Raw genomic sequence first — 26,540 nt, 5'->3', positions numbered from 1 at the left:
CGTGGGCCTCTCACTGTTGCGGCCTCTCCCGTTGCGGAGCACAGGCTCCGGACGCGCAGGCTCAGCGGCCATGGCTCACGGGCCCAGCCGCTCCGCGGCACGTGGGATCCTCCCGGACCGGGGCACGAACCCGTGTCCCCTGCATCGGCAGGCGGACTCTCAACCACCGCGCCACCAGGGAAGCCCTTGTGGGCTTTTTTATTGACCTTTTTTGGTATCTATGACAGCTTTTTAAACTTGTTGGCACACCTTTGTATTTGTAATAATTGGGTTTGACCTAAATTGAGAATTGTTTTTTTGTGAGTTTTGGTTGATATGCCCCTGACTTAGTATGCTATTACATACTGTGATAATTAGTAGATACTTTTCAACCAGTGTGATTGGTTCTACGGAAAAGGTAGACATACTTACCTAGTCTGAAACAGACAAGCACACCAATAGTAACATTTGAACAGTGGTAGAAATATGTGCAGATATTAAGGTCAGGCAATTCAGAAAAATTATGAAAGTGTTTCTACCTAGTAGAATTTAGTTATTCTTTATCCTTCCCAGAGGCTCAAACTTTGCTCATGAGTGTTCAGAAAAGGGAATTCTATGGCTTTTGAAAAAGACCTAGAGGAAAAAAAAATTTTTTTCAGATTACATACTGAATTATTTTTAAGTTCAGTTAAATTTCCTGGGAATGAGAGTAGGAGAGTGCAATGACGGTGAAAGCTTTGCATCTTATTCCTAAAAAATGACCCACTTTGTCAGATTGTATGGTACAGCACCTTTGTTTTAAAAATGAGAAAACTGAAGCCTAGAGAAATAAAATGCTAACTCAGAATTATGTAACTAATGAATAAAGTAAGATGGTATCAGACTAGAAATCTGAAAACCCCTGGGTTTTTGGAGTTCATTTCTGTGCTTTATTTATTTATTTTTATAATACCAGACTGCTTCAAGGAAAAGCTGTTAGTTTGGCTTAGAAGACAACATTGATTTGAAAGGGAATAGTGCTTAAAATATAGTAGCTAGATTTTAACACCTGTTCTAAGGGGGTGGCAATAATAGGCATCTTATTACTTCAAATTTTTATTTTATTTCATTCTTTAGTGGTCCATTTGTTCCGGTGTTTGGCAGGTTAATAAAATATTTTATTTGCAGTCATATTTATTTGTAATTATTTCTAATTTGGCAGAGCAGCTGTTCTCTCAGATAAGGAAACTGAAGCTTAGTTTCTTTAGTCCTGAGATTTGTGAGGTGAAAAGTATCCCCTTTTTAATGAAAAAATTTCAGCGTGATTTGATAGCAGTACTAGAAAACTGTTGTGGCAATATTAGAAAAAACCCAAAAGTATACCATACAGCCACACAGCATTAGCCTGATTTTTTTTTTTTTTTAATATATGAGGAAACAGTTTGTAAGAATTTAGTTGAAAACAGAATGACAGAACTAGGTTTTTCACATTTCTAGTCTTAGTGCTATTTCTTTTGGATAATTCTGCCCCTTCTTGGTCAAGAGAGAAAATGTTCCCTAGCCTCTCCTGTCTCTTAGTAACTGAAGGGAATAAGCGCTTCAAATCTGTTTTGTAACTAGGTAAATGTGAATCCACATATAAGTAAATGAAGGGGTGGCCTTTGGAAGCCGCAGAGCCCTTTCCCAGAGAATTTGATTCTTCCTCACCTGTGAATTAGAATGTAAAACGTACAAGAAATAATGGAGTTTTGTTGTGGGCTGCCACATCAGCATTTCATCTGCAGTCCCACTTTTCTTTTAAGAGAGAATTCTATGACATGATTCTATAACCACACCTCTCTGTGCTCAGTTTGCTATTTGGGCCACTGCTTTTTGCACTGAGCAGTTTACAGTCTGATTATTGGGTCTTTGGGAGTGTGAAGACTGACTTTGAATTAGACGCTTAACACATACTTTCTGAATCACTTCTAAAGCAGCGATTCTCAAATGTGGTGTGAGGACTCCTAGAGCTTCCTGAGACCCTTTCATGGAGTCTGTGAGGTCCCCACTTTCCCAACTGTATACCTGTGTGAGGCCAGATTTTATATTTCAACCAAAACAGGGTATCACAACAGATTGAATATAAAAGTAGATGTAAGTATCAGTCTATTATTTAAGACAGACATTAATAGTATTTGCAAAAAAAAAAAGAAAAAAAAAGAACCATTGTCAATCTTCTTACTAAATTTTTATTTTGGTGTGGGACTATAACTTTATTCACAAAAAAATATAGGGTACAGGTTTCCCCTGATATCTGAAATAGAGTGTTCCTGTGAAACTTTTCGTAAGCTGAAATGGCGTAAAGTGAAGAAGCAGTTACTTGAGGACACATCTTGTCAATGGATGCACAAAATAAATTGAGATAAAACATAGATGCTCACAGACACAGTTCAAAGCTATGGCAGCTTGATGCTGAGATGCCCAGTGTAGTTCTTGGGGAAGGATCTGGGCAGTGCCACTCTGGCTGCTCGGGCTACCTCTGTACAACTTGCTACAAAACAAATGCTGGACACTATTTATGTTTTTCGCCTTTTCTCATAAAAGTGAAAATCCTTTCTGAATTTCTTGTGGTTAGTAGTTACCAATGTAGGTCTTCTGTAAAAGCTTCACAAAGGGGCATAAAGCAAACTTTTGAAAAGCAGGGGATTCCTGGGTTTAGTTTCAGGTGAGGCTATTAGTTATCGAGCTCTGCCCATCCCTGCCTTGCAGTGGGGGTATAGCTCAAACTGGAGAAGGTCAGTCATTTTCAAGGACCAATATGATGCTCTGGGAGAGAGGGGAGGCTATTTTCTCTGGCTTCACTAGCTGTCAGAATAATGTAAGCCCAGAACTGCTCAGGGCTATTTTTGTTGCCACATGTGCCTGCCTCAAAATAAAGCAAGTTCAAAGGAAAGCAGAATAGAAAGGGAGTGTCCTGGTAACATCATTTGAACTCCTGAATCCAGCTCTGCCTAAAGTCAATCCTACTCTTGGACTTCCCATTTATTTATATCAATAAGTTCCTCCTTTTGATTACTCCTCCTGCCCCCTGCCCCCAGGTATTTATAGTTAAATCATAATGGATTTATTTAGTTATTTTGAAGTAAATAATTTAGAATTTTCTCATTTTTTAATTTTAATATGGTAAATACTGGCTTTTAAATAAAAGCTTTTCCGGGTCCTCTGTCATTTTTAAAGTGTAAAAAGATTCTGAGACCAAAAAGTTTGAGAACCACTGCTCTCAAGGTAAGGAGGAATTCCTGCCATTTCTTGGGGGTAATATAAGGGAATGAAGGAACTAACTGAATAGTATTCAGCATTATAATTACATGTTTTGTACTAAGTTTGTGCAGTGATAAGTGGTTCATGTGATGCTCATGGATGTATCACGTTTACATATGCTTATTTTGTGGTGGTCATTTTATTTTGTAGAATAAAGTGGGTATGTGATAATTCTTTATGAGTAACCTTTGCTGTAACTAATTACTACATACAAATAATCTATGTTTTACTCTTTTTTTGAATTGGATGAAACTGTGTAATAAACTATGGTAATTGAATTTTTCAGTGTATATAGTATGTTTGTTGCAATGGAATTTGGGTTTTTAAAAGAGTAATTCTATGTACAGAATATAATTGCATGACTTTGATGTAAATTAGATATTTTTCTTGAATATAAAGTGAAAATTTGGTAGGAACAGACGTGGGTGTATATCCGTGTTCTAAAGTGACTGAGTTAACATATTTAAATTTAATTTTTAATTCCCACTGCCACCTCCAGCTCCTCCTTCTCAAGATTACTGAAAATGGAAGCTTGGGTAAAATTTCATCAGTTATCTTCCACTGAATTTCTAAAGCCTCCAAAAAACTTGGGCAAAACAAAACAAACTTCTCTTTGAAATATTGTACTCGTGTGTTAGCTTTTTGTTTTTTCCTTCACTGTCTCGTTACCTTTTTGAAAGTACTAAATTAAAAAGTAAAAACTAATATGATGAGTGTGTTAGGAAGATTAATTAGAACCTTTATATCTAGGGGTGATTCTTTTTCTAATTGAGGTATAGTTGATTTACAGTGTTGTGCTGATCTCTGCTGTACAGCAAAGTGACTCAGTTATTTGATTCATGTTTTTTGAAGTCTTTCTTAAGAAAATTATGTTCTTTTGGGAGATTTTATTAAAACATTTGATTTTCTGCATTGCTTTGGCTTTTCTACCTTATTTAGTGCACGTGCTCTCCTCCCCAGATACAGCTGGAGGAGCATGAGCCTCTTAGATATTCACCCATGCTTTTCAGGGGTATTATTATTAGTTGTATCCTTAACTGAATATATTCAGAGATTGATAAAAATTTTATTTTTATACCTTTAAAATCATTGGTTTGAATGACTTCATAGTGATCTGATGTAAATTTTAAATCCTTAACAAAGGTGAGAGATTAGAAATCCAAATGTGCATGACACATTTGGATGGAATGGAGCACTGGACTCCTATCCCTCATGAGTCAAGTATCAGTAGATACCCACCTCAGCCCTTTTCTGTTGGTTCCCTCTGCCTGGGCTGACCTTTTTCCAGAAAGCCAAAAAGCTTGCTTGCAGTACATTCTGTTCCCTATTTAAATTCTGACCCTGTTTAAATATCCTTACCTGATAATCTTATCTAGGATCTACTCATTCATTCCTTCTCTCCTTCCCTTTTCTTTCTTCCTCTTTTTTTCCCTTCATTCCTCTTCTTCTATACTTTATCCCATTACCTGACATTTTTTTCTCTTCCGAGCACTTGTTTATATGAGAATGCCTTCTGTGTGTGTATTGTCTGGCTACACAAGAATCCCTAGCAAGTTATCTGATAATGATATCCATTTACTATTCTGGTCATTTTCTAAGAATGTTTGACTTTGTTTATATATTTATAAAAGGTGGCACCTAGAAGTGAAAGCAGTGGCACTCCCTACTGCATGGGAGAGCTGCACTGTTTCCTCTCTGGTTATGATTTGTTTTCCTCCATTTCAATGCTTTATCTCATTTGACTTTTGTAAGTTGAAATACTTAGTTGCTTCCCCTTCACCCCACCTTCCACAGTGCTGTTGGTAAGCCATGTCTTCTTTATTTTGTAGTTTCTGGTTTTTGTTGTGTTTTCCCTGCTCCCCTCCTTCTATCCCTTCACTGCTCCCACCCTCCTACCCCCAACACACACACAGAAGGGTAATTGAAGTTGGAGCCCTCTGTGGTCAGAATTGTACTTTATTGGCAGATTATGTTTTTGCTGGGCTTAGAAGTACTTATGGAACAGAGACTTAGTGGGAATTCAGCCTGTTTTCTAAGGTAGGAGTGAAGTTTGTCACTGTTTCAGTATTATTTCTTTGTCCTTAACATTTTCAAAGTCTGATTCTTTTTTTCTCTTTCCCTGATCTGAAAGAAGATTTCAGCCCCACTTTTCTTTCACATGTTTCTAGAATGCTGGCAGTGTAGCAGAGGGTAAAGACTAGCTTGGACAAGATAATGTGTCATTCAAATCACAAACCTATCATCAGCAGTACCAACTGGTATAGTAAAGTACCTCGTACCTTAATTAAGATAAATAGAAAAGAGAACACACAGTTTGCCCTTTGTCCCTGATCCATAACATTTTGGTATATTATTAAACTTCTGTGGTTCAAATTATTTTTTACTTAGCTATAATTTGTAACTACATACCTTTTTTTGTTTTCAAAAGTTATTAAAGTAAAAATGAAGTGGCTTCCTATAGAACTTAAGAAAAATTACCTCCCAAATGCATATTTACCTGTTCTGTTGTTAAATGTGAAATTGTAAACCTTGCTTCTACTATGTAATTTGCAGTCTAACAAATTTTAAAAATTAATCTACCTTTCAGACTATTTTAAGTATTTAACATTTTTTTGTATGGTAGTTAATTCATTATGATTGTTGTGGCTTTTTTTGATTCTTGATTTGGTTTGAATTGCTTCTAATAGAAGATGTTGAGCAAAGATTGTTTAGGAGTTTATCTTGCTGTTTTATAAAACTGTATTCTGGGCCACAATAATTTTTAAAAAATCGCAAAAGTCTTTCTCCACATTTTTAGCTGCTAACATTTTAATTCACTTTTAAAATGTCCTGTTTAAAAAATAATGGAGGGAATGGAATAGATTTGGTGTTCAGCTTAAAGAGAAATGTAAAGTGACAGTTATTAGAAAGGCTGTTATTAAGTTGAAAATTCACTACAACAATCAAACCGATACTCAGTCAAACTATAGCATTTGGACTCAATGTAGAGATTCTGAATTTGTTCATTAACAGTTGCAATAAAACTGTATAACAGTGATAGTATTAGGTATCACAGTGATTTCCAGTAAACTGAAGTATGTTCAGCTTGGTGTCTAGTTAGGTTAATGTTTAGTTGATTGTGCTTACTCAGGTCACCTAACATGAAAAAGTACTGTTTCATGGTCTCTCATGCAGTGTTACCAGATTGCCAGATATAAGTGTATCTGTAGATACATCATGAGGTTATTGTCCCATTTCTTCATGCTTATTTCATCACAGAGGCTGACCCCAGCCTCTCCAGTTTCTTTGAATTCGTTGTCCAGCTCTTTCCTATATCCTTATCTGTGGACTTTTTGCTAAAGGAAATTCCTTGTTTAATTGGTATTTCAGAAAAATGGGAAAATTCATGGCCCATTGTCTCTGGAGTCATATCATCATCTTCACTAGCAATTAAGTGAAAAGCAGGCTCTAAAATTTTTCTCACAAAATTACCAACATGAATATTATCTTTAATATTGTGCATTTAATATTAATGCACAGTATTAACATTAGCATTATTAATATTAGCATTATTTAATAATGCTCATTGTGATAAACATGAAAAAATTAACTTACCACAAATCACTTTGTCTGCATTTAAAACATTGTTGGTATAAATAAATATATTGAAATAAATTTCAAAGAGAAAGTGTTTAAAAATCTCATGTACCATTGAAATGATTTTTTTTTTTTCCTGTTTAGGTTATAACCCACTTCAAGTCTTTGTAAATAAATGGAAATAGATCTATGAGAAAAGTTGATATACAATTACTAACAGATTACCCTGAAACTTAGTAGCACAGCAGACATTTATCATCTCATGACATACATCATTCCTGTGGGTCAGAAATTTGGAGCAGGTTAGCTAGGTATTTCTGGCTCTGAGTCTTTCATGAGATTGTGGTCAAGCTTTTGGTCAGTGCTGCAGTCATATCAAGGTTCCACTGGTTCTGTAGAATCGGCTTCCATGTTCATTCACGTATGGTTCTTGGCAAGAGACCTTAGTCCTCCCTGGAGCCCTCATTTCATAGCCACATGGTGCTCTCTGTAAGGCTGCTTGAGTGTCCTTGAAACATAGCAACTGATTTCTCTAGAATATATATATAATTGCAAATGACCTAGATGGTGTCTGACCATAAACATCAGACACCATCACTTCTGCCGTATTCTGTTGGTTTAGAAGCAAAGCACTAAATTGAGCCTACTCTCAAAGAATGGGGAATTGGACTCTGCCTTTTGAAGGGAAGATTGAAGAGTTTGAAGTCACAGTCACCACAAAGATGTACACTAAGGAGTCTTAACATTATATAATAAATGCTGTACTAGTTCCTTAATAGAGTAATTCTCAACTCTGATACTGTATCAGACTTATCTGTACAGCTCTTATAAAACAAACAAAGAAAAATGCAGATGGTTGTATTAGACCTGTTGATTCACTTGCAGTCAGATTTTCCATAGGTGTTTCTACTGTGCAGCCAAAGCTGTCCAGTGTCTTTAAGATGTACTTTTTGACTCAGTGACATGTTACTGCTATAATTCTGTAAAACTGTTACATTCCAGATATGTATAGGAATTAAGACTTTTTGGTATATGTATTAAAGTATTTTCTAGCTTTAATGTGTATAAGTTCCTTATTAATATTCTAGCATTTGAACTTTTGGTAGAACGTGGAATTTCTATTTTGTGTTTAGTATTGTTAGAGTTAAAATTGCTAATAGTTGTTACAATAAAGAGCGATAAAAATGAATTGAAGGATGTCATGTATCATGTATGTATCTGTTTTTCCTCAAATGAACTCGTAGGTTATCCTATCTCTCCCCCTCATTTGTAGTCATCTCTCCCTACTGTAATTCCCTAATGTATTTGTCTTTTTTTTTAAAGTGTGATTGGTAAGTCTTTTTGTGTCATCAGTATCCTTTGAAAATTTAATTTACTGAGCATTATTTATGTTACTGGCATGAAACTAAGAGAAGCTAGGAAGTTAAATCTAAGCTGGGGGTGGATTCTAAGTTGGAATTTTGCCAAGTTGGTGGCATAGAAGAAGAGTAGAAAGAAAGTGAGGCAAACATGGCTGAGGAATTTAGAGGTTGTTTGAAATAGTGGACTCTGAGGGGAGAGTACAGGAGGAAGTAAATTACAGGAACTGTGCCTTGGACAGCAACTAAGGGAGGTATTGTAGGGGGCTTTTACTAGGATGGATAGGGAGTTGGTGGCTGTAACTAGATGCTTGTAGCATTAAGTAAATTGGAGGTCTGTTTTTTGGGTAGCTCGTTGTAAGAAGCAATTTGGTGTAGTGGTTAAGAGAGCAGACTTTAGAGTAAGAAATTTAGGTTTAAATCTTGGTTCTGTTACTAATTTACATGTAGTCTTGGGCAGTTTGCTTAACTTTTTCCTGAGCCTCAGTTTCATCAGTAAAATGAGAAATAAATATAGAATGTAAAGTGTGGAGTACTGTTCATGGCGCAAATGAGGGTCCAGTAAATGTTAGTGCTTAGCTATTGCTATTATTTTATTATTATTTACCCTAACTTGTAAAATGATCTTTAATTAAATAGGTAGCAAACTTTAGCTTAGTTGAAAAACAATTATCTGCTTTTTAGCAATTGGATGGGCATGGTTTGGACATCAAAAACTTTCCCTCTTCTCTCCTGACCCTGTTTCTTTTTCACTTCCTACTCCCTACCCCCATCAACAAATAACCATAGTTACTTGTTTATACTTATAGCTATTCATTATTCAGACATAAGCCAACTCAAATATATAATCTCCTTTTCTCCCCACACAAATGGTAATACACTATACAAGTTTTTTTCTCTATCTCGCTTTTTTTTTTTTGTTTGTTTTTCTTGCGTTATGCGGGCCTCTCACTGTCGCGGCCTCTCCCATTTGCGGAGCACAGGCTCCGGACGCGCAGGCCCAGCGGCCATGGCTCACGGGCCCAGCCGCTCCGCGGCACGTGGGATCCCCCCGAAACGGGGCACGAACCCGCGTCTCCTGCATCGGCAGGCGGACTCTCAAGCACTGCGCCACCAGGGAAGCCCTCTATCTCGCTTTTTAAACTTAACAAATTGATAGGAAAATTTCTCCATGATATGAAAACTTCCTCATTCTTTTTTTGTCCTTTTGCTGTATGCCATTCCCTTGTGTAGATTTAGTATACTTTCTTTTTCCAGTCCTCTGTAAATGGACAGTTGCAGATTTTTGATTTTACAATCAGTGTGACACTGAATGACTTGTACACCTATCATTTTGAACATGTAAGTATATCTGTAAAGTTAATTCATTGAAGTAGAATTGCTGGGTCAGTTGCATTTGTGATCTTTTTACTGCCATACCCTAGGAGCTACCAGTTTACTCTCAGCAGCAATAATGTATGAAAACTGATTGTTTCCCTATAGTCTTGCCTCCAGAATATGTTTCCATATATTTAGATTTTATCAACTTTATAACAGAAAAATGATATTTCAGTATAGCTTAAGTTTGAATTTCTCTTACGGATGAAGTTATATTTTTACTCATATTTAAGAATCATTTTTATCTTTCTGTTAAGTATTTCATTGGACTTTTAAGTCTTTTTTACATTCTTAAGTTTTTGCTTCTTTTGTATAATCAAATTACTCTTGTGCAATATATGGATTTTCTCTCATAATTCAAAATGTCTTCATTACTCCAGAGTTGTAAAATAACTTTTTCTTGTTTTCTTCTAATACTTTAATGGTTTCATGTTTTTACTGTGGTATATGGAATAAGTTATGGGTCCAACTTAATTTTTTAGAAAGACAGCTGCCAAGTTTTCTCAATACCATTTATTTTGTAGTTCATCCCTTCTTCCTTGACTTAGATGTCACCTTTATAAAATTTATGTTTCTATATATATTTGGGTCTATTTCTAAACTTGCTTTTCTTTCGTTAAAATTCTGTATTGTGTGGTATGTTTTCAAGTTTCCCTTTATTGTCCTCTTTTTCAGGGTTTTTCTGACCATTATTTACCTTGTTCTGGGGGAGAATAGCCTCTTGGTATTTTTTTTGTTTTGTTTTTTTTGTTTTTTGCGGTATGCGGGCCTCTCCCGTTGTGGAGCACAGGCTCGGGATGCAGGCTCAGCAGCCATGGCTCATGGGCCCAGCTGCTCCACGGCATGTGGGATCTTCCCGGATCGGGGCACAAACCCATGTCCTCTGCATCAGCAGGCAGACTCTCAACCACTGTGCCAGGGAAGCCCGCCTCTTGGTATTTTTATTGGTACCACACTAATTATTAGTTTTTGATGTTTTGGTATTGTTTATAATTTGTTATACATTCTTTTTTTAATAATAGAGCCTACTGAATCTTTAATACATGTGTTAGTGTGTATTTGGCAGAATACTGAATGATGACTACATATACCATGTAAAGCATATTAAGATAAGGGAGAGAAACTTATATTTCTTCATTGCTTTCTATGAACCAGATGCTTTTTTACATATATTAACTCATTTAACTATCATGCTATTAGTTTGTAACTGGAATTCATAGAATGTGCAATTGTTTATGGTTAAATTTCCTTCAACATTGCTTTTTTCTTCAGCTGTGATGCAGATCCTTCAGCCTTGGCAAAATATGTTCTCGCTTTGGTAAAGAAAGACAAAAGTGAGAAAGAATTAAAGGCGTTATGTATTGATCAACTGGATGTATTTCTTCAAAAAGGTAAGATCTTTGGTTTAAAAATACTAATTTAAAAAGTTATTTAAAATAAGATTCAGAGAGTGTTAAAGGAGTTCAGTAAGGGACAGACTCTTAACTAACAAAGTTGAACAAATAGTATTATTACTGATTATATCCATAGCTTATTTATAATGGAAACCTTTTCTTTCATTAACATCCATATGCTTATTCTTAAAGAATGCTGTTATTTTTTTCTTAAGAGATTAAAAAAATGACTGAAAGATAGTACTGCTTAGGAACCTACTTTGGATATTGTCTAGCACAGTGCTTCTCAAATTTTTTCACCTTGCCAGCATTTAGGTAATGATAATATTTCTGTTTGGCACACTAGGCAGGATACATGGAGACTAGTGATGGCTGGGAGTGACTGACCCAGAGGCTCTAGCCATTATAGCCCTCAGCATCCTGAGAATTGAATGGATCAGTATTACCATGGGACTTGTGCCATAGCACACTGGTTGGGAAGCTGTTGGTCTTAGTATAATTTTTAGATTTATAAAAATCAAGGCATATTTCATCATACTGATGTGGAGAAGTAGAGAATAAATATCTTAGCAAATGTTTTTTAATCTATGCTGGTTTTGGTTTTATTTTTAGAGACACAGATATTTGTGGAAAAACTTTTTGATGCTGTGAATACAAAGAGTTATCTACCTCCTCCAGAGCAGCCATCATCAGGAAGCTTAAAGGTAGAATTTTTTCAGCACCAAGAAAAAGATATAAAAAAAGAAGAGGTAAGAATTTGTGTTAAACTTTACATGTTCTTTAAAAACATATTTGGAGTGATTAAACTGAGTTTTATTTTTTTAAATTTATTTTTAGTTTTATTTATTTTTATCTGTGTTGGGAGTCCTCGAGACCACCTCCAGGTTTGATTATTTCACTAGGAGTACTCACAGAACTCAGAGCATATAGTCATACTCATGGCTATGATTTCTTACAGTGAAAGGATACAAAGCAAAATCAGCAAAGGGAAAAAAGTATATGGTGCAAAGTCTGGGGAAAAACAGGAACAGATTTCCAGAGGTTTCTTCCAGTGGAGTCAAAGAAGATGCACTTAACAAGTAGTGACAACATGTGTGAACCAGGGACGCTCATTAGAGACACAGTGCCCAGGGTTTTTATTTAGCGCTGGTTACATAGGTATCTTCAGCCTCGTATGTACCAAAATTCCAGACTCTGTGGAGGAAAGCAGATGTTCAGCATAGACCATATTGTTTATCCAGACAATTTAGGCATAGTGAGCTATTGTTATCAGGGAATGATGTGAACCTTCCAGAAATTGTTGTTTGCAGATGCCAGCTAAGGGCTTACCTTATCAGCAGGTCTTTCTAAAGACAACAGTCTCAGGAGTGCTTTTAACTCTTTTCTGCACATTATCTTATAGGTATGGACTCTTATTATCTGTGTTCTATGAAAATAGTTAGATTGTCAGTAGATCTGTTTGCTTCTGCCTACATGCATTTTGTAGGGGACTTTCTTTTAATAGAATTTATTTATTTATTATTTATTTTTGGCTGTGTTGGGTCTTCCTTGTTGCACACAGGCATTCTCTAGTTGTGGTGAGCGGGGGCTGCTCTTCGTTGCACAGGCTTCTTATTGGAGGAAGCCCTGTAGGGGACTATTTTTAAGGTAGTCAAATAAAAGGACCTTCACAGGGCAATGGAAATGACTTCATACTTTAAGAGGTGTTTACCTTTCATACAAGATTACCCTCTTGTTTAATAATCATATAATAATTCAAATTTCCTCAGTTTGATGTTTAAAGATTGTAATTTTAACAAAAATAATCGTTGACAATTAAGCTATTAATATACTATATCCATGGTTAGCCTAGTTTTAGGTCGAACAAATCTTGGTTAAAATTTTGCCACCGTTTGGGGCTTCCCTTGTGGCTCAGTGGTTGAGTCCGCCGGCCAGTGCAGGGGACATGGGTTCAAGCCCTGGTCCGGGAGGATCCCACATGTCGCGGAGCAGTGAAGCCCGTGCGCCACAACTAATGAGCCTGTGCTCTAGAGCCCACGAGCCACAACTACTGAGCCTGAGTGCCACACTGCTGAAGCCTGCACGCCTAGAGCCCGTGCTTTGCAACAAGAGAAGCCACCCAGTGCTGCAACGAAGAGTAGCCCCTGCTCGCCGCAACTAGAGAAAAGCCTGCGCACAGCAACAAAGTCCCAATGCAGCCAAAAATAAAAATAAATAAAATAAATTAATTAAAAAAAATTTTGCCACCATTTTGTGACCTTGAAATTACTACTTTTCCAACCCTTAGTTTACTCAGCTGTGAAATGGAAATATTATAGGGCTGTTGTGAGGAATAGTAAAATAAGGTCTGTGAAGCACTTGGCAGAGTGTGTGGCACAAAGTAGGTTTTCAGTAAATGATAGTTGTTATTGTTGAGACATTGTGGAGGGTGTGGTTGTGACCTTTGGTTTTTTTCACCTGATACTGTTTTTTTCCAATTAAATAAGTAATATATGTTCGTTATGTTTACATATGTTATATAATAATATTTACGTATGTATGATATGTATTGTAATTTACATATGTATTTACATATGTATTATATAATTCTCAAATGTATTTTTGTCTCTGTATATCTGAACATATTTGCACACATGTATATATATATATAGTTACATGCACATATACATAAGACACCCCCATCACTTCTGTCTTCAGAGGAAGACCAGAAATAATTTTATAACTGCATGTTTTGTACCTAATGGTATAGGGGGTCTGTTAGTAAGGAAGAATGGGATAGTGGATATTGTCTTGGCAACTGCTTATGCAACATAGAGATATACAATAATTTATTTAAATTTTACCCATTGATGGAAGTCTGGGTTGGTTCCAGAATTTTTTCCAGATAATTGCAAATTATATTTTAATTCTTGGAAACCTTGAGTAAATCATGGGCTCTTTGTTTGAGAAGCAGTAAGCCTTAGTCTTACATCTGTTGATATAATAATATTTCACCACAGTTGTCTTGAGCAGTTGTGAAAGATATTTATCCCTCATCTTTCAGAACCGAAATGTCAGGTGGCAGTCTGGATTTTAAATGCTGTGGGTGTTGTGAAAGTTCGCAGTTGGGCAGGTACCATGGAATGTGACAGTCTGTCAACCTAACTTACTTACAAGAGTGCATGGAAGCAAACTGAAGGGAAATAGTGCATCAGGAGGGTGTTTTGTTTTGTTTTGTTTTTGCAGGGGGGAAGGTTGAAATGGATAGGAAGAGTAGAACAAAAAAAATACTTATAAGAAAGAAAAAGGCAAACTGTTAAAGAAGGCTTTTAAGTATTATTTCTCAGAGTTTGGTCTGTTGATAGGATTTCCATTTAATTTATCATCTAGTGTGAGACACTTGACAGTGAGAGGCTTTTACCCAAAGGAATGCTGAAACAGCTGGCATAAACTGGGACATATTTATGCTATCTTTAGGCCGTGTGCATAAGGATATCTTAGGGTTTTTATTAAACATGCAAAATCTTGAGCCCTATCATATTTACAGAAGCTCATGTTCAATATTTTCTGAATTTGTTTATCCTCTGAATCCTTTTTTCTCTAATAACACCTCTTAATGTCCTGTGGAACCATTTTTTTGGGCAGCATGGAAAACTGGTCTAGAGAAAGTAGCACTGATCAAGGGAATGTTTTTCAGGGCTGCATTATATTAATTATATAATATGAATTGTAGGAAAGAGGAATGTATAGCTGTCATACTGCTGTGAGAAACTAGAGAACTGTTTTCACTTGTTTGTTTATTTTCACAGGTATTGTTTTCTCAAATGTTTTCTTTTTCTATGACTTGGTTAGTTCTAATGCATTCTCCTTTAGTCCCTAATGTGTTTGGTGCCAGATCAAATCCATGAAACCAAAACTTGAATGGACTTTGGAAAGAAGGAATAAAATTGGCTTTCCATTAATGATGTGTAAAATGAGGACGCTTGCTTAAAATGTTTTTCTTGCTACTGTTATCTAAAATAAGCATTTATGAATTTCTTTACCGTTCACTTTAACTTTCAGCAAGCCTGTCTTTTATTGTTAAATTAAATGATTGTACTTAGAAGACAAATTTATTTTGTTTAATGCTTTCACAAGAAGACTCTATTGCTCATATTTTAATATCAGTTAAGTCATTGAAACAGTAACATGGCAAGGAATAACTGTTGTTAAACTTGCACACATTTTTCTTTGTGTATCAGATCACAAAAGAGGAAGAGCGAGAGAAGAAGTTTTCTAGAAGGCTAAATCACAGTCCTCCTCAGTCAAGCTCCCGATACAGAGAAAATAGGTGATTGATTCTTTGAACTATGTTCAATGTTTAGACATTGCTTTTATTTTATTTGAATATTTAGACTTGATTTTCTTTTACATAGGGGTAAGTAATATCTACTCTTTTATTGGTCTAGGAAAGTGGTAACTCACTCCTTTTCTACCAAGAATATCTAGGTGAGATTTGTTGGTCCTGGAAGTGAGATTTAGAACAGTGCTCGGCATATGTTGGTTATTGTTATTATTTTTATTCCTAACTGCAAATTCCAGTGAAGTCTTAATGTGAGACTTTTTTGCCCAAAGTTTCCCTTTAGAGTAAATACATTATTTTTCCCATTAAGGCTTCAGAAGGATTTATAGTGCAGTGCATGTAATATATGCCTATAAGTACGAGACTGTGTACAAGACAATATATACTATAGGACATATGTACAGATCCCTTAATGTATAGATGCATTTGTGTATAAAATGAAGACTTCAAAAGAGTTCTTTTTTTCCTTAGCAGGGGTTTTAGAGTACTTTAGCAGGTCATGTTCAGTTTTTCAGTTTTTTGAGTTTCCTATGTTTGTATTCTGATGGTGGGATAAAGAATCATGATGGTACAAGAATAAAATAGAACTTTTGCATTTAATTGGAGTTTTTCCTGTATCCACTTAAATATTTTCCTAAAAGTGATCATATATTTCTTTAGAAGTCGTGATGAGAGGAAAAAAGATGATCGTTCTCGCAAAAGAGATTATGATCGAAACCCTCCTCGAAGAGATTCATACAGAGACCGGTACAATAGAAGACGAGGGCGAAGTCGCAGTTACAGCAGGAGTCGGAGTCGAAGTTGGAGTAAAGAGAGGCTTCGTGACAGGGATAGAGATAGAAGCAGGACTAGAAGCAGAAGCAGGACCCGAAGCAGGGGTAAATAATCCACATATATGTATATTTTGGTTGGCACTTTCATTGTGAAAAAAATTCTGTATTTGAGGGTTTTAAAAATTGTTTTAATTTTGTCAGTGTTATCTTTATTTTTTTCTATTTTGATGTATTTTGTGGGTCCAAGTGAATACTTTTTAAAAATTTCTTTAAAAATTTTTATTTTATACAAATTAAAGCCACAATGAATTACCACTGTACACCCATCAGAATGATTGAAATTTAAAAAGACTTGCTTTACCCAGTGTTGGTGAGGATGGAGATAAGCTGGAACTCTTTGGAAAACACTTGAACAGTATCTTAAAAATGTTCAGCGTATACCTACCAAAGGATCCAGTCAGTCATTCCATTCCTAGGTGTTTACTTAAAAGAAATGAAAGTGTATTTCCACACAAAGACATACACAGATGATCATGGCAGCTTCATTTATTATAGCCAAAAGCTGGAAACAATCCAAACGTCCATCAGCAGGTGAATGGATGAACAAATTATGGTATATCCATAGAATGGATAAAAAGGAAAGAACTATTGATACATGCAGGAAAATGCATGAATCTCAAAATAATTATGCTGATTGAAAGAAGCCACACAAAAAAGTGTGTGTGTGTGAGAGAGAGAGAGACAGAGACATAGAATTTTAGAAAATGCAGACTAATCTATGATGACAGAACTCAGTGGTTGCCTGGGATAAAGTAAAGGAGGGATGGATCATAAATGGGAACAAGGATACTTTTGGGGGATGATGAGTATGTACAGTATATACCTTATTTTGATTGTGATGTTTGGTTTCACAGGTGTATACATAGATCAAAATTCATTAAATTCTACATTTTAAGTATGTTCAGTTTATCATATATCAGACCTCAAAACTATGAAAACAGTTAAAAATTTTCATTTCAGATGTGTGAGTTTACAAGAGCGTCTCATTTCCAACATACATATTTTTCTTTCAATGTGTGTTATTGAAAGGGATATATTGCAGGCAGTAAAACAACTAAACACCTTAAGAGTAAAACACCTTTACTCAACTTAGAATTTTACTACCCTTGCGACCTTTATTGTATAGTTACTTTTAGTCTTTAGGAAATAATATTTATGGCTTTTATATAAGCCCTGTATTTCTCTGTTACTCTTAGAGTTTTTCGCCCCCCCCGTGATCTAGGTGTATTTTAGGCCTTTGTGCACGTTGCTTCACTTAACTGATCTCCTTAATGTCTTTTCTCTTTCCTTGGTAAATTTTCTTTTCTTGGCCCAGTTAATTTCTTTGTATTTATTATGTACTCCTTTTTCTTCCTCTTTACACATCCATTCTCATCTTCAGCAAATAGTGTTCAGTGTATAAAGCCATGCTAGGACCTTTGAATGGATGACAACTAAATATTCACCACAGAAAAAATAACCGTACTTGTATATTTTGTTTTGTTGGCTAAAGTTATGCATACTAAGATTGCAATGAAGAAAATTTAAAAATTATCTGCTATAACTAAAACTCAAAGAAAAATCTCATTAAGTACAGCAAGTTTATGTGTGGTTTTTTAGTTTAGGTCATATTGAAAAGAAACAGCTTATCTTGGAACATTGTATATACATTGAATAGTTTTTAAAAGGAGGATTGTGTAAAATTTGAACTTTTTTTCTATGTTTAGCAAAAATATTGGGTTGGCCAAAAAGTTCGTTTGGGTTTTTCCATAACGTCTTATGGAAAAACCCAAACGAACCTTTTGGCGAACCTAATATCTATTCTTAGCTTGGGGACTTGTGTGTTTTTTGTTTTTTTTTAAAATAGAGTGTAGTTTTATAAGTCATTTATATTTTGTTGCAGAAAGGGATCTGGTAAAACCTAAATATGACCTGGATAGAGGAGATGCATTAGAAAACAATTATACTCCAGTCTCTTCGGTACCTAATATTTCATCTGGCCACTACCCTGTACCTACTTTGAGCAGCACTATTACAGTAATTGCTCCTACTCATCATGGTAATAATACTACCGAAAGTTGGTCTGAATTTCATGAAGACCAAGTGGACCATAACTCGTATGTAAGACCACCAATGCCAAAGAAACGGTGTAGAGACTATGATGGTAAGCCTGTCAACTATTTCATGAGGTATCGAATTAATATTTCCACCTGAGTAACTTCTGTAAATTTAGGTTATACACAGTTACTCCAAGACTTAACCTATTGGAAGTAGTGGGAAATTAGTTTTAAGCACTTCATGAATTCCTCAGTATATTACTGAAGTCTTCATTAGTCACCACTGACTATTGAATATCAATTTAAAGATAGTGTTTATTTGCACCAAGTCTTAACATATTTTTGGAATTTGACAAACAAGAGTAATATCTACTGAGTTACCTACCAGGGAATTGGCTACTGAAACATTCTTGACAAAACTTACTTCTTTAGAAATCAGTGGTTATTAGCATGTAAGTAAAACCTAGAAATGTGAATATCACCTATATAAGCATTTTATAAATGAATTGAAGACTCTTTAAGATTTTACTGTAAAAGTTTTGTAAACTGTATTAAAGCTGTATCATGTTGCTAGCTGGGTATACTCATTTTAATTTGGTAATATATTTTTTAGTGGGTATGTTAGCTATATTTTCACTTAATATATATTTTATATTACTGGAAATGAGTAGGTAGCTCTTGTGATATGGTTACTTATACTTGCCCAGTATTAAAAATATTCCTGTTTTTAAATATCTCCACTTTTTTTAACTTAGAGAAAATGTATATGTCCAGCAGTTTTCATATTTCTTTCTAATTGTTCTTCCTCACAGAAAAGGGTTTCTGTATGAGAGGAGACATGTGCCCTTTTGATCATGGAAGTGACCCAGTAGTTGTAGAAGATGTCAATCTTCCTGGTATGCTGCCTTTCCCAGCACAGCCTCCTGTTGTTGAAGGACCACCTCCTCCTGGACTCCCTCCACCACCACCAATTCTTACACCCCCACCTGTGAATCTGAGACCCCCAGTGCCACCGCCAGGCCCATTACCACCCAGTCTACCACCTGTCACAGGTAAGTAAATATGTTTGCCAATACTTATTATCTGTCCATTCATAGTCTTTTATAAAAGTTGTTAGTTTGATGCTTGATTTTGTTAAAAGTATCTAAAGTAATCCTATAGATGCCTGTTAGGAACTAAGAGTAAGATGCTCCCATCTGGAATATACTCCTTATTTTTCAGGCTGTGCCAGACCTATGGTTTACTGTGGTTTAGGGTGGCCCTGAATTATGCATGTTACTGATGAATCCCAGCTATCTGTAGTCCTTTATAGCTTAAGACAAACCTGTTTTGGAATACATTAAATGAATATTTTACCCTGAAAAACTCATATAGTTGTAAGAGCTTGGTGTTTGTAGATATTATAATTTGCTAAAGGAGAATATCACGTTTGGATATACAATAACTTATTTTATTTGTTTGCTTTCAGATGATATTTCTTATTCTTTGGTTTTGACAGGACCACCACCTCCACTTCCTCCTTTACAACCATCTGGCATGGATGCTCCCCCAAACTCTGCGACCAGCTCTGTTCCTACTGTGGTAACAACTGGCATTCATCACCAGCCTCCTCCTGCTCCACCTTCTCTTTTTACTGCAGGTGCGGTTTTGGCTCTTTCTGTATTAATAATGTAGTATAGTTTAGAGAAGAGTTTTAGGTGAGGAATTTAAAAATGTCTAGAGAGTGAATTGCTCTATCAAGTCTGTTTTTCTTACTAAAATTATATGGAATAAAATGTAGACATGGTGAATGCACATTAAATATAAGTTCTCAGTTACACTTTTTAAAAAACTAAGTTTTTAATATTTAATTTTTATAAGACTATATTTAAAAATACATATGCATGTTAGTTATGAATTAGTAATATGTTACGTAGTTGACTTTTTCTATTATCAATATAAAAAATTACCAAGAGGAGTTTTATAATTGTTTTTTAATTGCAGTTTTTGTATTACCAGATACATATGACACAGATGGCTACAATCCTGAAGCCCCAAGCATAACAAACACTTCCAGACCAATGTATCGGCACAGAGTGCATGCGCAAAGGCCTAACTTGATAGGACTAACATCAGGGGATATGGATTTGCCACCCAGAGGTACTATGATGAATCTTTTCTTCTTATCATTTTCATAATATCAAGAGTGGCAAAGCATTTAAAAAGAACAGTCGGTCCTGTGTTTATTGGGGTTGAGTAAGGGATGATGATTATGTTTGTTCCTTGGATCCTTTGGTCTCACATGAGAGAAAAGGTAATGTGTAGTACCCTATTTGTGGTGTTGGTGACATTTTATTCTGTCATCCAAGGGGAAAGGAATTTCCCCAAAGTCCTTATTTTCTAGCTTTTTGGGGGTATATGCTATCATTTGCAGTCTTAATTGGTGCATTTAAACTCTTTAAGAATAATGCTTTAATTCCTAAAGATAAATTCTTTTGTAGTTTAGATCATGAAATTAGCTGTACAAATTTAATGCTTGATACATATTTTATTTTTGTTTGCTTTTGACATGTTAGAATTTGATACTGGTTTGCTTATAATACTTTAAGCAAAAAGAATTATATTTTAGAAAGTGACTTGTTAGCTTTTAAAATTTTCATAGAGGAGACAGACTTTTTGGTATAATTTCTAAATGGGAGAAGAAGATAGAATTTAGACTGGTCCACAAGCCAGGGCAGGAAAAGTGCTATACAGAGGTGCAAACTGATACAAAGGTTCAGAGGAGGGAGAGTTCACATTAATTTGAAAGATGGAGCAATGTTGTCAGACATAGAAAATATTATACAGGCCAGTAAAAATATATCTTTTTTCCTAACTACTTCAACTAACTTTTAAATCCCATTTTCTTTCCAATCTTTCCTTGCCATCTTTTATTTCTAGTTAAAAAAAAAAAAAAAAAGTCATGCATTGTCAGTTGTGAATAAAAGTCCAACTTGTTTAAATAAGTAACAGTCTGTACCTAATGTGGTTTAGTAAACTTGTGTTTACTTACACTTTGCAATTTTTTTGTTTGTTCATTAGAAACTGTCAGATTCTGAGCATCTACTTTGAGTGTTCAGAGAACTTTCTGTGGTGGAGGACTGAGGAACATTTTAATTTCTATCCTGTGAGATCACAGGACAACATTTCATGTGGATGTCCCTTTCCCCCCATACCTTTTAAAGTCTCCTTGAGGCATTCTAATGACTTTCATTAATAACAGCAATAGAAAAAAGGTTTCTTAACAATTTATGTAAGGGAAATAAGATTGTTTGTAATTGAAAAATAGCCACTTAAGATTATGGCTGTTCATGGTATTTACTTGTCCCTTGAGTGTCTCCTACCTGACTAGTTCAGAGAAAACCTCTTCCTTCTTTGGGTCACTACTTAGCACTCATTTTCTTTTCATTATACCAGTATTCCTTGCTCTTGCTGGAACCTCTGACATCAGATCATCTCTTTCTTACCTTGCTGCTTTGGAGTGGCATAAATGTATGTGTTCAGCTCCACATGCATGTAGTTACAAGTTATAGGAAATGGCTCTATTGAGATATAAATGTCTGGTATGCCTACTTAGAAATTTGAATGCCTTTTCTTATAGAATCATTATACATAATGATTATTTTATTACTTTTTAAAGTTCTTTAGATACATCATGTACTACTTCTGTAAGCTGGTTTAGGAATATATTTTCCATTAATAACATTGTTTTTATGTACCAGACCATTTAAATTGAGGATTACCTATACTTCTGTTGCCTTATCTTTTTTTAGTCCTCCTCCTCTCAAAATGTTCTCATCTATTGCCCATTTGGTTTGAAATTTACTGGCCTGGATTGGGACATATACATAATTGAAAGTTTATAATATTGTTCATTATATAATTATTATACATTTCTAATAGCCTATAGATGGCCTCATTTACATTTGTCACAGACTATTATGTGATAACTATATTTTTATGCTTCATACTTTCAACTTTATAGGAAATTATTGTTACTAAACAAATGAAAAAACTTTAGGCCTTTTGATGCCTTGGAATCAAAAAAGTGATAATTGTACTTTATAGATTTCTAAGGCAGTGGAGAACTTGATAGACACTCCCTTGACTGGATATAGATAGGTAGGAAGAAGGGCTAAGTGGTTTTTCATTTGCCATCAACAAAACCAGTGCTGAAAACGTTAAGCAGAAAAACAATTTATTAAAAAGATATCAGGGGAAAACACAGTAAATACAACTAATAGACACATTTACTAATTGTATATCAAGAGGAACTTGCTTCTGTGTGTTTAGCACTCCTTTTAAATAAGTAACAGTGAAAGAGAATATGAGTGAGAGAATACAGATGAGTTGGAGCAAACACATCACTGCCTTTCTTCGTGAACCTTCAGATAAAGAACATATTAAAGTACAAAAGGATATTGGATAGCTCAAAGGCTCTTTAAAAGGGCTAGTGAACATGTTTGGGAGGCAGGAATAAGGCCAGAAATTCTGTTGCAGAACTGGTCCTGTGAAGATACCACTCGGCAAAGAAACTACAACTTGCACTGTGAATGCCAGCAATGCCAGATACTGGATGTTTCCACCTGATCTGCTGTAGAGATGTGGGATAAGTCAGAGTTAGCCAGAAAAAGGGGGTCGATAAAACACATATATCCTGTGCTACTTTTGTGAAACTGGAAGATATTTTTGATTAGGAACAGAGGGAGTAAGGGATATGGGGGCGGGGAGATAGAAGGCCAATTAAAGGCGTTTGAAAAATTCTAGAAAAGAGATGGTAAGTAGCTAGGCTAGGGTAGTAACAGTGGGAAGTAAGAGATTTAAGTTTAGTGGAAAGAGTTGACAACACCTTTAACTTATTGAATTTGGGGACTTAGAATGGGGGTAATGGAGAAGGTGAAATGAAAGACACCAGGTTTCTGTTTTGGATAATTGGGCAGATGATAATATCATTCATTGAGAGGAAGAACAGATTTGGTAGGAGGATCTCCTGCATGGAGTTTATAGTGGTAGCCATGAGAGAGATTGTGCTGAAACAGATCCTAAGTTCTTTTGGTTAGTTATATGTTTAGAAATACTCAGAATAGGAGTTATATAACCAATTTATCCATCTTTTAAGAAAGGAATTTTAAAATATATTTTTTCCGGGTGGACTAATGTTAGCATGTTTTAAACTTTGGCGTCATTTGGGAATAACAGGTTAAATGTAGTTTTGTGTTTGTCAAACTCCATCTAAGTGTATGTAAAATGTTGAAAGTAGCACATATTTACAGCTCTTTTGCACTGCATTTCAATGTTGAATCTTTACCTTTTTTAATTTAACATGATTTTGTTATGTTAATATGCTGATGTTTAAATAAGCAACTCATTTCAGTCACAACTCCAAGTTATTGAGTCTTGAGGTTACTAGACTAGTGTTAAATTTTAAATCTTGTAGATTGTGCATTTAATTTCAAAACTATAAACTCAGCCCCAAGATGATTTATTTATTGTTAATTTGACATATGAGAATTACTGATTATTCTTCAGTTAAGTGTGAAAGGAATTCAAAATAAGTTAAAATCCCTTAGATGACTGTATTTAGATGTACATATATTTCTATTTCTTCTAAAATGTATATTTGGACAAAAATCCAGAACTTTGTTTTTAATGCAGATTTAAGGAGGTGGCTACGATTAACAGAAAATATTAATCTATGCTTTCTTTTCTTTTGTTTCAAACAGAAAAGCCTCCTAATAAAAGCAGTATGCGGATAGTAGTGGATTCAGAGTCAAGGAAAAGAACCATTGGTTCTGGGGAGCCTGGAGTTCCTACAAAGAAGACTTGGTTTGATAAGTAAGCTGGCAGGGGAAATTGAGGAATTTTATTATGCAGTGATCTTTAGGATCGTTGCAGTATTATTGTGACAGTATAGTGGTCTCTTTCAAAATAAAATTTATTCTGTAGGCAGTCCCCAACTAAAGTGTATAGTATTTGTTTTCTAAAAATATGTAAGTTAGTTGTCTGGTACTTGAAAGGTGCTTTCTTATAGAAATGGTGTGGTGGTTGAGCACATAATTTCTCCTATTTGTACCTCTCGCTACCTTCACAAAAAAAACAACAACCCACCCCTTAACTTAGCGATGTTGTTGATTACTAGCTGTTTAAAGGATAGTCATGAGCCTACTCTTAGGGAAGGAAGGAAGGGTTAGGTATGAGAGGAGGCTTTACATGTGGGCAGTTCCTGTTAGGAGTTAGAAAGCAGCCTTTGTGGGGGTAGGGGAGGCTGTGTGTTTGATGATTCATTTACAGATTTGCATGTTTGAGGAAAGACTGGGATCACACTTTTAGAGCTTTAACGTATGTTTAATAATGGATAATTTCTAGTTCTGTCTCTGCCTTTAATTCTGTGATTTAGGGCAAGCAATGTAACCTCCCTGGGCCACAGTTTTGACCCCCTTTCTTCAAGTGTCAAACGTATGGTCTACAATTCTGACTTTTTTTTAATTGGAAGGAGGTTGAGACAGTCATTTCTTGCTTTTAATCAATGTTTTGAAGTAGGAAATATCTCAATAAGTTAGCCTTTGCAGAAATGGCAAAGGTTATATAGGCAAATTGACTGAAAGAGGGTGCTAAGACCTTTCCTGCTAAGAATTTTAAGTAGGAGTGGAATAGAAGTGGAAAGGAACAAAGGATAAGGAAGAAACCTTCTCACTTGGCTTCCATGAAAGATAATGAACACTACTCATTTGGAAACTTCATTTTTTGAGGAAAAAAAATAAATTCCCTTTATCAACTAGCAATTTCAATTTGGAAAAAAAAATTGAACTTAAGTTGCAAAACTTTATTCCTTTGTACTTGATAGGGATCAGGATTTATAAATGAATGTATTAATTAACTTGATTTTTGTTACAGGCCAAATTTTAATAGAACAAACAGCCCAGGCTTCCAGAAAAAGGTTCAGTTTGGAAATGAAAATACCAAACTTGAACTTAGAAAAGTTCCTCCAGAATTAAATAATATCAGCAAACTTAATGAGCATTTTAGTCGATTTGGAACCTTGGTTAACTTACAGGTAAGAGCTTTGAAGTGATTCTTTTGTCTCTGCTTAATTATCTAGAGAGGGAATCTTAATATAGTAAGAAAAATAGTTTTATAAGAAAATATTATGGAAACTTTGGTAATATTCTAAGTTTAGAAAATTGGATATGAAGTGAAACTTTTTATTTTAGGAAAATGTGTGATTTTGAATAACCTATTTACTTTCAAAAGGCAGGAGACTTGATAGATCTTATTATACACTTTTTACCTAATAGAGATTATCATAAAATTACAGCAAAGTTAAATAACCACAGTGGTAAAATCTAATCTTACAGTAATTTTCATTTCCTTAGTTTCATATTAGCAGAATGCTTCAGTTAGATTTATTTTTGCTGCCCCTATGGTGGGACACATTTAATAGATATTTTGGGGGCCCAGATACCAGGTAATCCATAATCAGTTTAAACATTTACTTTTTTCTCTTCCACTTTTGAACATCTTTTAAGATAAATATCAGTGTAATTTGTATTTGATTTCCCCTAAAATTAGACCTTGGCTTAGGTCTGTGTTACTTGTGAGGTTATTTAGTATTGAGTTTACATTATGTAATATGTTGAAAGTTCAAATAATGTTGGGCTTCTTCTCCAGTTTGTGCAGCATTCTTTTGAACTAAATTATTTCCCGTAATCGGATAAAAATAAGAATAAATGTTGAGAGTACAACTTAAGTTGATTTTTGGAAAAATTTGTTTTCTTTCCATTTAAAAAATAATATTATAAAAGTAATAGATGAGGGACTTCCCTGGCGGTGCAGTGGTTAAGAATCCACCTGCCAATGCAGGGGACACGGGTTTGATCCCTGGTCCAGGAAGATCCCACATGCCGCGGAGCAACTAAGCCTGTGTGCCACAACTACTGAGCCTGTGCTCTAGACCCCATGAGCCACAACTACTGAGCCCACGTGCCTAGAGCCCATGCCCCGCAACAAGAGAAGCCACCGCAATGAGAAGCCTGCGCACTGCAACGAAGAGTAGCCCCCGCTCACCGCAGCTAGAGAAAGCCCTCAGGCAGCAAGGAAAACCCAATGCAGCCAAATCAGTCAGTCAGTCAATCCCTAAAATGAAAAGAAAGTTCAACAAAAAAGGGTGGGGCAGTAGAGATTTATATAGAATTTAAAGAAAATGTGTTCAGCTCTCTGTCTCTTCCATTCTTCTCATATATGCCCACAATATTATTACGTTATTGGTAACAATTTACCATGTGTTATTTTGGATTTTTTGTTTTGTATTTCTGTGAGTTATGTATCTACCTATAAATCAGTATGCAAACTTAAAAATATGTACATATTTA

General features: G+C 35.3%; 1 protein-coding gene across 5 annotated transcripts in view; it reads left to right on the top strand.

Annotated features, from left to right (window-relative positions):
* RBM26 (RNA binding motif protein 26) overlaps positions 1-26,540 on the top strand; it is a 76,973-nt gene that overhangs the window by 16,080 nt on the left and 34,353 nt on the right. For 3 of the 5 annotated variants that reach the window (XM_007466801.1, XM_007466800.1, XM_007466799.1), the window contains exons 2-11: positions 10,842-10,960; positions 11,576-11,712; positions 15,184-15,272; positions 15,945-16,162; positions 18,000-18,260; positions 18,966-19,205; positions 19,652-19,792; positions 20,152-20,292; positions 23,895-24,006; positions 25,066-25,225. In XM_007466801.1, the coding sequence (XP_007466863.1) occupies positions 10,842-10,960; positions 11,576-11,712; positions 15,184-15,272; positions 15,945-16,162; positions 18,000-18,260; positions 18,966-19,205; positions 19,652-19,792; positions 20,152-20,292; positions 23,895-24,006; positions 25,066-25,225 (1,618 nt within the window). Of the gene's footprint in view, positions 1-10,841; positions 10,961-11,575; positions 11,713-15,183; positions 15,273-15,944; positions 16,163-17,999; positions 18,261-18,965; positions 19,206-19,651; positions 19,793-20,136; positions 20,293-23,894; positions 24,007-25,065; positions 25,226-26,540 lie in introns of all 5 variants that reach the window. The other 2 variants (XM_007466798.1, XM_007466797.1) reach the window with 1 other exon arrangement.

Source organism: Lipotes vexillifer, unplaced genomic scaffold (genome assembly GCF_000442215.2).
Source record: "Lipotes vexillifer unplaced genomic scaffold, Lipotes_vexillifer_v1.1 scaffold19, whole genome shotgun sequence".
Classification (NCBI taxonomy): Eukaryota; Metazoa; Chordata; class Mammalia; order Artiodactyla; family Lipotidae; genus Lipotes; species Lipotes vexillifer.
This window is presented reverse-complemented; position numbering and strand designations above follow the sequence as displayed.